The 14,202-nt window shown below is 41.3% G+C and overlaps 1 protein-coding gene across 1 annotated transcript in view; it reads left to right on the forward strand.

The window, feature by feature from the left end:
• The first annotated feature begins 10,695 nt into the window (after window positions 1-10,695).
• LOC126201874 (probable hydroxyacid-oxoacid transhydrogenase, mitochondrial) overlaps window positions 10,696-14,202 on the forward strand; it is a 62,208-nt gene continuing 58,701 nt past the window's right edge. The window contains exon 1 of the mRNA XM_049936819.1: window positions 10,696-10,843. Within this exon, the coding sequence (XP_049792776.1) occupies window positions 10,791-10,843 (53 nt within the window). The 5' untranslated portion in view covers window positions 10,696-10,790. The remainder of the gene's footprint in view (window positions 10,844-14,202) is intronic.

Consider the following 14,202-nt stretch of genomic DNA (forward strand, 5'->3'; position numbering starts at 1 on the left):
CCAACAGTTTTCAAAAATTAAACTCTCTACAACTTCTGCTGAAAACTTTGTGCAGTTGTCTGGAAGTTAAAAAACAAATTGGGCCAAGTAGTTAATAAATTAAAAATTTTACGAAATTACCTCTTCGCTTCTCTGGATGTTCTGGGACATGTTTTATTAGATTCACCAGATCAATAACAACAAAATAAATGGAAATCGTGCTTTACTTTATCCTCGTATAGTTTTGCGATGGCTTCATATTAGCGAAGTTGACAAATTTCAGCCGGCCTGAATGGCCGTGCGGTTCTAGGCGCTACAGTCTGCAACCGAGCGACTGCTACCGTCGCAGGTTCGAATCCTGCCTCGGACATGGATGTGTGTGATGTCCTTAGGTTAGTTAGGTTTGATTAGTTCTAAGTTCTAGGCGACTGATGACCTCAGAAGTTAAGTCGGATAGTGCTCAGAGCCATTTGAACCATTTGATAAATTTCAGGCAAAATCTTTTATTAGCCGTAGCTCCGTCACTAAACATTTGCGGACCTATGTTTGTACGAACTTATTTCTTTAGTTTTACGTGTAGAATAACATACTAAAATATTTGCATATCTTCGTGAATCACCCTGTATAGTATTTGTATAGTTTACGATTTCATCAATAATATCAAGACTGATTACTTTAAGAAAAGCGCTAACTTCATCAGTTATATCCATCGCATTTCTCTTTGGACACGGTAGAATTTTCACAATTTTTTCTCTTGGTTTTCTCGTGGTTTACTTTTTGACAGTTCCTAGATTCTGTCCCGACCGTTGACTGTCTGCTTAGTATTATTTAAGACCTGTACTGTAACTAACCTTGTAAGTATCTGCATTTCAGTTGCCTTCTCTGTATGGGTTACAAATACCAATAACTGAGAAAAAAATCCGTGACCTCGCCCAGTTCGTTTGAGTACTGAACGAACGTTAGATTTACACTTCATCTGTCGATGCTCCAAAGGCTGTATTTTCTCACTTACTGCGTGTTAATGTAGTACATCGGCACATCTGGCTGAGAAGCATGTAGCCTGGCTAAACACACGGCTCCTTCTCGGGTGCTAATCTGATACTGGAAGTCGACAGCTGGTACAGTTTGTCTTTTTGTTGTTTTGCTGCTGTGCTCTTCAGTCCGTTGTCTGCTTTGATGCAGCTCTCTACGCTAATGTGCCCTGCGCGAGCCTCCTCATCTCTCCATAACTACTCCAATCTGCGTCTATTTGAACCTGCTCTATAATTTTTATCTCCTACACTTCCCTTCATCACCAAACTGACAAATCCTTGATGCCTCAGGACGTGACCTATCAACCGATTCCTTCTCTCATAGGCAGGTTGTTCCATTAAGTTATTCCTCATTTCGATTCAGTGCTTCTCATTAGCTATTCTATCCACTGATCTCATTTTCAACATTTTTTGTAGCAGGAAATTTCAGAAGTTTTTATTCACTTTTTGTCTGAACGGTTTATGTTTCACGTTTCACTTCCGAACAAAACCATGCCACAGACTAATGCCTTCAGAAAAGATTTCTTGATCTTTTATTTCTAATGCAAGTTTTCTTTTTATACCCTTTCTATTTCAGCCATTCTCAGTTCTTTTGTACGGTCCGCAAATGCGTAAATCCGCTGGTATAAGCGGTTTTGACAAAGGACGCTTTGTTATGGCACTGCGGCTGGAAACGAGGATCTCTGAAACGGCAAAGCTGGTCGCCTGTCGGCATACTACTGTAGTGAACAGCTATCGGAAGTGGTTGGAGGATGGTCAAAAATGTGTTGGCCATATGGTATTGGACCATCACGTCTTATCAGAAAACGTAGGGGTTGAAGGATCCCCCACTGTGTAATCCAGGATAGGCTGCGATCTGTGGCAGATGTGACGTCAGAGTACAGTGCTGGAGCGGGCACAAGTGTTTCGGAGCACACCGTTCAAAGGCCAGTGTTGAACGTGGAGCTCCACATCACTCGACCCATACGCTTTCCTGTGTTCACTCAACGACATCGTCAATAATGACTGCAGTGGGGATGGCATCACTGAGTTTTCACCGTGTATCAATAAAAAGGTGTCGCCTGTCGGATGATTCGCATTTCTTGTTACGCCAGGCCGATGGTTAAGGCCTTACACGCCGTCATCCAGGTGAATGGCTGCACGAAACAGGCACCACGCCACAAATGCAGGCTAGTGAGGCTAGAAATATGCTATGGTGTGCATTGAGCTGGACTCCTATGGGATCTATGGCGGTAACCGAAGGTATCTTCAGCAGTGAACCACGTGAACATTATTGCGGATCACCTGCATCGTTTCATGCTTGGAGCGTCCCCCTACGGCGATGATATCTTTCAGCAGGTTAACTATTCGTGTTGCAAGATCAGAATCGTCCTACATCTACATCTACATCCATACTCCGCAAGCCACCTGACGGTGTGTGGCGGAGGGTACCCTGAGTACCTCTATCGGCTCTCTCTTCTATTCCAGTCTCGTATTGTTCGTGAAAAGAAGGATTGTCTGTATGCTTCTGTGTGGGCTCTAATCTCTCTGATTTTATCCTCATGGTCTCTTCGCGAGATATACGTCGGAGGGAGCAATATACTGCTGGACTCTTCGGTGAACGTATGTTCTCGAAATTTTAACAAAAGCCCGTACCGAGCTACTGAGCGTCTCTCCTGCAGAGTCTTCCACTGGAGTTTATCTATCATCTCCGTAACGCTTTCGCGATTACTAAATGATCCTGTAGCGAAGCGCGCTGCTCTCCGTTGGATCTTCTCTATCTCTTCTATCAACCCTATCTGGTACGGATCCCACACCGCTGAGCAGTATTCAAGCAGTGGGCGAACAAGCGTACTGTAACCTACTTCCTTTGTTTTCGGATTGCATTTCCTTAGGATTCTTCCAATGAATCTCAGTCTGGCATCTGCTTTACCGACGATCAACTTTATATGATCATTCCATTTTAAATCACTCCTAAATGCGAACTCCCAGATAATTTATGGAATTAACTGCTTCCAATTGCTAACCTGCTATTTTGTAGCTAAATGATAAGGGATCTATCTTTCTATGTATTCGCAGCACATTACACTTGTCTACATTGAGATTCAATTGCCATTCCCTGCACCATGCGTCAATTCGCTGCAGATCCTCCTGCATTTCAGTACAATTTTCCATTGTTACAACCTCTCGATACACCACAGCATCATCTGCAAAAAGCCTCAGTGAACTTCCGATGTCATCCACCAGGTCATTTATGTATATTGTGAACAGCAACGGTCCCATGACACTCCCCTTTGGCACACCTGAAATCACTCTTACTTCGGAAGATTTCTCTCCATTGAGAATGACATGCTGCGTTCTGTTATCAAGGAACTCCTCAATCCAATCACACAATTGGTCTGATAGTCCATATGCTCTTACTTTGTTCATTAAACGAATGTGGGGAACTGTATCGAACGCCTTGTGGAAGTCAAGAAACACGGCATCTACCTGTGAACCCGTGTCTATGGCCCTCTGAGTCTCGTGGACGAATAGCGCGAGCTGGGTTTCACACGACCGTCTTTTTCGAAACCCATGCTGATTCCTACAGAGTAGATTTATAGTCTCCAGGAAAGTCATTATACTCGAACATAATACGTGTTCCAAAATTCTACAAATGATCGACGTTAGAGATATAGGTCTATAGTTCTGCACATCTGTTCGACGTCCCTTCTTGAAAACGGGGATGACCTGTGCCCTTTTCCAATCCTTTGGAAGCTACGCTCTTTTAGAGAGCTAAATTCTTCGAAAACTTTTAGTATCTTATTTAGTAATCTATTCCCTTCAGCATCTCCCGATTTAAATCGACTACATTGATTACCATTATTTTACATTTCTTGATTTTCAACTTATAGTCTCTTTTTAAGACTTATTTTTTTACTGTTAACAACAGTCTTCATCACGATTTATTTAGCAAGGTGACCGGTTTCGACCACTGCTGTGGTCATCTTCAGACCATTGAGTAGGAACCTCTTTCTGTTGGAGAATCACTACTGTGATTCACTACTGTGATTCTCCAACAGAAAGAGGTTCCTACTCAATGGTCTGAAGATGACCACAGCAATGGTCGAAACCGGTCACCTTGATAAATAAATCGTGATCAAGACTGTTTTTAATAGTAAATATTTGTAACACATTGATCACTGCCACTCCCATAATGTATTCAAAAGTAATCTTTTTAAGACACTCTCCATTCCGTTCAGCTGCTCTTCCAAGTTCCTTACCTAATCGGGCAGATTACAGCAAACATCAAAGTTCTTATTTCGGCTCACTGAGCTTTAATTCCCTTCTCTAAATTTCTCCATGGTTTCCTTCACAGCTTGGTCAGTGCACAGACTGAATAACATCAGGGAGAGGCTACAGCTCTGTCTCATTCGCTTCTAGATCACTGCTTCCCTTTCGTGTCACTTGACTCTTACATCGCCGGCCGCTGGTAGCCGATCGGTTCTAGGCGCTTCAGTCTGGAACCGCGCGACCGCTATGGTCGCAGGTTCGAATCCTGCCTCGGGCGGGCATGGATGTGTGTGATGTCCTTTGGTTAGTTAGGTTTAAGTAGTTCTAAGTTCTAGGGGACTGATGACCTGAGATGTTAAGTCCCATAGTGCTCATAGCCATTTGACTCTTACATCTACAGTCAGGTTTCTGTAAAAGTTGTTAGTAGCTACTGGCCCGTTAATACTTGCACCTGACACTTACATTAAAAATGCCACGGCTAGCTTTCTTTTCGTATAATATATTAACCAAGGAGGCAGAATATCGCATCTAATTTCATTACTGGAGGTTTCGGCTTGTTCCTCCAAAATTGCCTTTATTGTACAGTTAGGTTAGACAAGCAAGCACAAACAATAAAAATGGCGTTTAGTAATATGATACATTGGTGTGGTCTCAACTTCACACGAAAGTTAAATGAGATTTATCAGTACACTAAACTGAATAATGATAGGGGGTAGCTGGGGCAACAAAAGGATGAGTCAATTAGGAAACAAATATAGCATTTGTACACTCGTTCGTATCGCAATAAATTGAAATAAACACTACATTACAACCACCAGTACCACCACAAAACCCGCTGCCTACTCAGCACAGAGAATATTTACTAGGAGAAATACAGCATGCCCTGAACAACACGTGCTCGCACATGCCGCTTTACATACAACCATAAAAACCTTGATAAAATCTACAGAAATTTAGTGGCGTGCACAAATGATCCACGAACACTGAAGGCACAGGTACGTCGCAGAATTAATGAAGGGACGGAGTGAATTCTAGAACATCAAAAATAATTTGGTCATGTAACTATTCATTCCACTCTGCAGACTGAGATCTATCCATTGATTAGTAAGCAACTGCTACACGTTCTACCTGGAACACGTGTGGTCGAGAACTCCCACGCTCACACAATGAAAAATCATGAGTACACGAAAGATGAATTTAATATCAGTTCGGAATATACGCTTGTTACGGCTAACACTCGCACACTGAAGGTTCGTATATTAACTGAAACTAACAAGCAATAGATTTAAATCATACCGGTGTGCACTACTTTCAAGTTCCGAAAGCACATGAATAATCTAATTCAGCCTCGTGCCTCTCACAGTTACACTTAATAAATTTATCGTACACATCAATAAAAATTCAGGTGTACTATCTCTTAGGGAAAATAGAGTCTCTTTGTGCTACCCCACACTCGAAATATTCACTACCAAAAATTCAAGAATAATGTTAAATCCTCACACGAAATTACGGCTACGATAACCGCCTGAGGAACAATAAATTGGCCTGAATGATATTAAGGAAGAAGCACCGAAAGAAATCACTTCTGAAGTCGAAAGCGCTCTTAAACAAGCAAAAACCAAAAAGCCCCTGCGAGGGGGGAAATATAACAGATGAAAAGCTGAAACTAGGTGGAAGTTACCTGCAGGAAACTGTGAGAATACCTCATCAACAAATACATCAATTCTAGAAGAATACCAGAAAAATGGAAAAATTCTTAACTGGCTCTTCAAAAAGAGTAACAATAAAAACTGAACTATCGTCCAGTTAGTTTCTTATCACATCTTTACAAACTCCTGACTAAAACTGTAACAAACCGCCTCAGAAGAGACCTGGATTTTCGTCAATCTATTGAGCAGCCGGAATTTCAAAAAGGTTTTTCGACTACAAGTCACATCCAGACCATTCGCATTCTTCTTGAGAGGAACTGTTTATAACATCAGGATTCATCTGACATTATAGATTATCTAAAAGTTTTCGACTCGGTAGAGATTTGGACAATCATGAAGCCGCTTGAAAACGCCAGGCTAAAATGAAGCTACATTAAGCCCCTGAAAAACATGCAACAGGCAACAATAACAGTTAGAGTAAATAAAGACTTTGTAACCAGTAAGATCCCGATCGGAAGAGGCAAAGGTTCTCTGAAACAGTTCATCCTTGCATTGTAAAATTCATTTAAATCACTAGGCTGGAATAACAGAAGAATAAAATCAGTGGCTTACGTCTGAACCATCTGTCCTGTACCGATGATTTGTGGTCGTAAGTGAACATTTGGAACAACTAAAGAGTATGATTCAAGAACAAAAACTTGTATCTGCGAAGATTGGCTTGCAAATAAACATGAATAAAACAAAAATACTAAGCCCAGGGAATCAGCCATTTACTGTTGGAAACCAGTCTATAGAAACTGTTAATGAATACTTCTACCACAAAATACTAGGGAAAAACAATCAAAATGCAGAAATTACTCGCAGAATAAGACAGCTTGCCAACATTCCAGAAACTTAGATTTATCCTGACCAACAAGGAAGTCCCAAATAACCTGAATGCTAAGGCCCGTAATATGTGCATACTACCAGTTACAACACATGGTCTGGAAAGTATGACTCTAAGTGCTCGTAAACTAACAGAGCACCTGACGAGTCATTGAGAAGCAGAAGCTAGGAGTCAGCCTGAGGGCTAGGATTCGATTAGAGGACATTAGATGGCGAACAGAGGTAACAGACGTCCTAGAGAGAATTGCAAGACTGAAGTGGCAATGGTTCAGACGGTAGCTCGACAAGATTACAGCATTTGGACGGCTACAATTGTTCAATGGATACCATGGGCCACAAGAGAGGCACTGGAAGACCCCAAAAGAGATGTCTTGATGACGTGTAGCTGGTGGCTAGAACACGATGATATCAAGTGGCCCAAAATCGAAGACATGTGGAAGAGGCTTATATCTGACAATGCATTGAGATAGAATGAAGAATTATGAATTACCTCGAAAAGAACGGTCTATTGACACGCAGTCAACACGGATTCAGAAAACATCATTCTTGTGAAACACAACTAGCTCTTTACTTACACGAAGTGTGGAGTGCTATCGACAAGGGATTTCAGATTGATCCCGTATTTCCAGATTTTCAGAATGCCTTTAACACCGTACCTCACAAGCAGCTTGTGATCAAACTGGGTCTTTTGGAATATCATCTCAGTTATGCGACTGGATTCGTGATCTCCTGTCAGCGGGGTCACAGTTCTTAGTAACTGACGGAAAGTCATCGAGAAAAACCAAAGTGATTTCTGGCGTTCCCAAAGGCCCTCTGCTGTTCCTTATCTTTACAAACGATTTAGGGACAATCTGAGGAGCCGTCTTTAATTGTTTGCAGATGATGCTGTCGTTTATCTTAGTAGTGGTAGTAGTAGCTTTATTCATCCGTGCCCGCATCTCGTGGTCGTGCGATAGCGTTCTCGCTTCCCACGCCCGGGTTCCCGGGTTCGATTCCCGGCGGGGTCAGGGATTTTCTCTGCCTCGTGATGGCTGGGTGTTGTGTGCTGTCCTTAGGTTAGTTAGGTTTAAGTAGTTCTAAGTTCTAGGGGACTGATGACCATAGATGTTAAGTCCCATAGTGCTCAGAGCCATTTGAACCTTTTTTTTATTCATCCGTAGATCTCTTTTTCCAAGGATATGTATGACATGTCAAAGTAAAGTCATCAGAAGATCAAAACAAATTGCAAAAAGATTTAGAAAAGATATCTGTATGGTGCGAAAATTGGCAATCGACCCTACATACCGAGAAGTGTGAGGTCACCCTCAGGAGTGCTAAAAGGAATCCGTTAAACGTCGGTTACACGATAAATCAGTCGCATCTGAAGGGCGTAAATTCAACTAATTACCTAGGAGTTACAATTACGAACAACTTAAACTGGAAAGAACACAAAGAAAATGTTAAGGGAGGGCAAACCAGAGACTGCGCTGTATTGGCAGAACACTTAGAAAATGCTACAGATAATATACTAAAGAGACTGTCTACACTATTCTTGTCCTTCCTCTTTTGGAGTACTGCTGCGCGGTGAGGGGTCCTTACCATATACGGTTAACGGAGTACAATGAGAAAGTTCAAAAAAAGTGCAGCACGTTTTGTATTATCGAGTAGTAGGGAAGAGACTGTGAAGGACATGACACAGGATTTGAGGTGGACATCATCAAAACAAAGACGTTTCTCGTTGTGGCTGGACCTTCTCACGAAATTTCAATCACTAACTTTCTCCTCCGAATATGAAAATATTTTGTAGACGCCCACCTACACAGGAGAAACTATCGTCATAATAAAATAAGGGAAATCTGAGGTCGCACGGAAAGATATAACTTTTCGTGTTTTTTCCGCGCGCTGTTCGAGTGTGTAATAATAGAGAATTATTGTGAAGGTGGTTCGATGAACCATCTACCAGGCACTTAAGTGTGATTTGCATAGTATCCATGTTTACTTAGGTGTAGATGCAGATGATGATGAAGAAGAAGAAGTATGAAGTGTAAACTTATCGATCAGCTTCTTAAAGGCTCTGTAATTGGGAACGGTTGCCCCACGTAGGCAAACGCTTGTCGTTGATACGGGGTACACGGCAAGAACCTGCGGTGGAGAGGCCTATCAACAAGTACAAGAGCCAGAGCTAGCAGTAGACGAATGAAATTACTCTGTCAAAGTTTTCCACACCGACAGGAACTTAAGCGGCTGGAGACATTCTGCTGGCGGGATAAATCACCGGTGTCACTTTTCCCACCCATTCACATAATTCTCGTCATCTCTCTCTATACAACCGTTTCCTTCGCAACAAATTCCATGTGGCTGCGGGTCATGTTTTCTTCTGGGGCGGACGATGATTGTTTACTGTTCCGCGAATATTCGCTATTTTCCTTCTGCGAAACGGATTCTTTGTTTTCTCCTGGGTTGTTGTGCTGACGGAACTCAAGTGTCCGTCGTATAGCTGTAACCTGTGAGCTACTTCCACTTGTTCAGTGTGAAATTCACTAACTCTCAAGGAGTAACTCAAAGGAGTAATGCCGGTACACACACATTTATGAACACACATAGATGCACGTCGTCACTTATCTATTCCCACTTTACCCGTCCGTCTAAATTTCTCCTTTTTTTCTCTCTTTATTTTTCTCTTTTTTACTCTTAAGCGCCAAGAGGCATCTTGTTCTTTGAGACCCTGGGGCATTGCCACGGTCGCCACAGTTGATGGGCGTCCGCAGAAATTTTCGCGGGAAGAGGTAGGATTCTAAAACTGCCACTTTTGTTATAACTGATTGATTGGGTCCGAAAAACATTATCATCCCACAAGAACTAAACCTGAGAAGGAGTACCGTACGTCAGAAGAAGTACCGCACATAAAACGTACTGTATCTCAAACGGTTGATAGTTATCCCTTAAGTATGTTGCACTAGGAACCTTCCCGTCTTGGTGTTGTAGAGGTCTCTCTGCAACTCGGTAATGGCTGTAAGAGGAAGTGACATAAAAAATTAAGGACACAGTTTCGGTACGGTGCTGTTAACGTTCGCAACCATTTATGCTGTCGGAAAAAAATACTGATTGCTACAGTCACTCTTCTCTCTCCTCGCTCTCGGCAATATTAAATCTGCAGTTTATTAGGGCCGCGGACGTTGCTACAAATTTGCAAGAATTCTGTAATGAATTAAAAATCTGTGCCCAGATTCCTGTAGAGGACCGAACACTGTGGCCTCCAAGCTCAGGTAGTGCTCTGGACAGATTTCAGTATCGTAGAAGCTTTTCGGCTGAAAGCTTTATCTGATGTGTTGTAGAGTCGGCTGCATCCGTAAGTCCTAATATCATCCAGCCACGTTTCTCTCTTAAGTTACTCACACTTATAACAAGTTTTAGAGCTGACAGGTAAAAGAGCGTTAGTTTTTAACAAGAGCCTTATCTTAATTTCCGTGGGCAGGCCTGTTACTGACATTTACTGATTTTTCGTCAACTTGCCTCGTAATAACTTGGTATGTGTGGGAAATACGTCGCCGTCGCAGTGCAGCCAAACATTGTACCATCAGCCACAGCTGAGAGCTTTAACCTCATTACAAATTCTTGCTATTATTAGTCTTGACATGGCAACGCAAGTGATGTGACCCTCACTGATGGCTTGTTGATCCAACGGTGAAAAGCTCGCAACTTCTGCGCAGCGAAACTGCATGTTAACTTACACTGTTCTGACGTTAGTGTGTAAAGTTTATGTCGTTTACTTCATCACTGAACATCAAACGAATAAGCATATGTTTCCTCAATTGTGTGTTATGCACGGTTGGTTACAAGACTAGTCCGTGATAGGGGGGCACTGAACTGAGCAGGTTGGACAGCCTGCCACGCCCGTAGCACTATCGTCAACAAGTCGTCTAGCCTTCAAAACAACCTTGGCACTTGGCAGTGCGTGAGTGAGCGCGTGGCATAGTGGACGCTTGTTGGACGCTACCACCAAAGTTACGAAACTATGGCGCCTAGAAGACAGGTGTTGGACTTAATGCGTGTCATCTCGAGTGCTTCGTGAGTATTATTTGAACTTTATGTTCCCACTAAAGCTCTCAGGTTACGAAAAATAAGCAGCTGAAGGAACAATCTGTGACTGCCAGATTGCGAGTAAAGCAACACTCAACTCTATAGAACAACAGGTTTCGCTATGCTTGCAACATTTTTACTAATAGTGGGGTAATGTTTTTGTATTTCATATCGTCACTTTTTTGCCATTTGGTTAGAAGCAGACCACTGGTGGCCACAAATAAACACGTATGAAAGAGGGTTTTTTTTCGTTTTTTCGTAAATAAAAGCTGCGGTTTCATAACCTCACAGTTTTTTTAAGCGGAATTAAGTGCTATAGGCCTACGCTCATTTTACCGAGCATCACAGTTTCGACTTGCAGCGTTTGCAATTGATCTTATGTCCACACATGAAAGCTGTAAACTGTGTTTATGACGGGAAATCGGTTGACATGAAATTCGCTATATATTGCGCCAGAAAATGTAGTAAGTAATGTAGTTAGCTGTGCAATTCTGTTGATAACTTCTCCTGTGCGCGCTGTCGTTCAGTTATTTGTAACTTTCACCAGAAAATAACTAAGGACAGAATAAAGTATTGGTACGTTTCTTAAGTGTGCGGTGTTTGACTGCAAGAATGATTGGTACTAAAATTACTAGTGGAAGTTTCAACCAGTAGAGGAAGCGTTAGAAACACTGTATTGTGTGCATGGGGTTAGAGACACCTCTAATTTATGAACTCTGCAGTTGCACACTGCTAAAATTCTCCTATTGCATTTGTATTCCCACGCCTTATATTTGCACACAAATACTAAACACAAAGGGTCATTGCTGAAGAAAGCAACAACTAGTTTCAACAGTTTTCTTTTAATTTACCTTTTCATGTTGTGTTTGAGTGTTAAGTGGCATAAACCAACAAAGTATGACTACTACTGACCTAATCACTATGACTGTCTTGGAATAACAATAGGAAACAAGGCAGATGCTTTTAAAGAAGTCATTGTTCTTCCAATATACAGCTACTTTTGATATCAAATACGTACACTAACAGGTTATATAACTTAAAGGCAAGCACTGTCAGGGATTTATATACTGGAAACATTAAAAATGTTTGATATTAGTATTAGTGTTTACCAGAATTTACATGCCAGAGTCTAAATATTCAGATGTATTCGTGTAATATTTAGATTCTGGGTACTTGAGGTTTTCAGTTTCCTATCTGACACCTCTTGGGCATTTGTCAAAGATTTATAAATCAGTAGGTAAAAACTCTCTCTCCTGAGTTCTAGACAGGGCCCACAAGGAATTTATTTTACACTACTCTTATCGTGGTTCTGGAGTTCCAAGATTTTCAGTTGTGGACTTTATATGATTTTTTGCAAGATTCCCCCCTTGATCTCTACTGCTGGAGCCTGTAGGTAGCTATTTTTTTGTTTAGAAGTGCATAGTAGGGTTTTTTAAAAATCAAAAGAAAAACTTACATGAGGAAGTGGCAAAAATTACAAGGAAACAGAATGGCGGGTCAGTGTTTATAGTCAGGAAATTGAGTACTGCTAATATACACTAATAAAATTATAAAAATAGCTACCCTAGCCTTCAGAACTATTAGTTCCTTCCTCACAGAGGAGAAAAGCATTAAACAGAGAAGGTTGGGAGGGACCTACCTGATTTTTGCCCTCACAGTAGGAGTCACACATTCTGGTGTCTTGAGTGATGAGTCTTTCCTTCCAAATCGTCCTTAATCCCTCCCTCTCTCCTCTCTTATGACGGAACTATTTGCACCAAAAGTTTTTCTTGCCTTTGTGTCTGTCAACTGTACTTGGAATTTCACCTCCTTGAAGGTAAATACTAGCCAACTACTCTCTCTCTCTCTCTCTCTCTCTCTCTCTCTCTCTCTCTCTCTCCCTCTCCCCCCTTGTAATTTTACAATATGAATTTTCTATGATTAGGCACTACATGGTTTTCTAAGCACCAGTTTAAGCATGTTCCAGTGTTATCCTGGCGGAGTCTGCTGTGAATGTGTTCAGGTCTTTATTAGCAGGCCACACCTTGTATCATCAGCAAACGGCTGTCTGGATAGTCAGTGCTAAAATATTGAGAACAGAAGTGGACCTGATACATTACATTGATGAACACCTGTGTGTGTGTGTGTGTGTGTGTGTGTGTGTGTGTGTGTGTGTGTGTGTGTGTTTCTTGTGTAACAATTGTTATATTTAAAAAGTTATAATCAGCAGATATTTGAATTATTTCACCCTCTTTTCCAGGTAAGAATGGAACCACTTTTTTGTTTTCCTTTCAGACCTAGTGTTTCTAGCTTGTTTGGAAAAAAATTTACAGCCAACTATGTCAAAAATCATGGACAAGTCTAAGAACATGCTTGTAACACAATCATCCTTGTCAAGAACTTTGGGTGGTATTCTTATGAACTGGCTAATGTCAGATGTTTTACTTCTTCCACTGGGAAAAACACTGTGCTTCTTTAAAAAGGTTGAATTTATCCATGTAACTTATTAGTCTATTTTTCATAATCAATTCAGGTATTCTGATAATGCAGACAGTGGTAAAACTGGACTGTTGTTTTCAGTACTCTCCTTATTACCTTCCTTTAGTAAGGGCATAGCTCGTTTGTGCTTTATGTACTCAGGAAAATACATGGACATAAATGATGAATTCATTATATTTGTTAATGGGACTGTATGCTGTATATGCACAGCTTCAGAAGAGAACCTGGAACTTAATTTACACTTGCTGATGTCTTATTTTTTTTTAATTTCTGTATTATCTTCCCAACTTAAAATTCTTGTGGGAAATTTAGCGAGAGACAGCCTCAGATTGCAATAAAAAAGACTCCCAGGTGGATATAAAGCCACAGACACTTCATTTTAACAAGCATGAAAGAATTCATACTAAAGTTCACCAATGCAGCAGGAGTAAGAATAATTAAATACAAAAATTAGATCTTATTGATCAATACTGCATTCTGAATCATTGTTTCTTAGGGTATGTGACAAAGATACAAAATTTTGAAGTAAATATGTCTGGTGTTTACCAAAATCACTGCCGAGCATAAATAGTACAATTGACAAGTACAGACAGAGCACTATGAGGACAACTGTCGTTAACCACTAAGTACCGGGTGTGAGTCGTGCTTCGGTAGCTCAGTTCGTGGAGCACTTGCCCGCGAAAGGCAAAGGTCCCGAGTTTGAGTCTCGGTCGGGCACACAGTTTTAATCTGCCAGGAAGTTTCATATCAGCGCACACTCCGCTGTAGAGTGAAAATCTCATTCTGAGTACTAAGATTAGTAAACAGCAGTTACGAAGTTCTGATGCCCTGAGTCCATGGGGGCCAGTGGGAGGCTCGTTGCTGTGAAG

Source organism: Schistocerca nitens, chromosome 1 (genome assembly GCF_023898315.1).
Source record: "Schistocerca nitens isolate TAMUIC-IGC-003100 chromosome 1, iqSchNite1.1, whole genome shotgun sequence".
Classification (NCBI taxonomy): Eukaryota; Metazoa; Arthropoda; class Insecta; order Orthoptera; family Acrididae; genus Schistocerca; species Schistocerca nitens.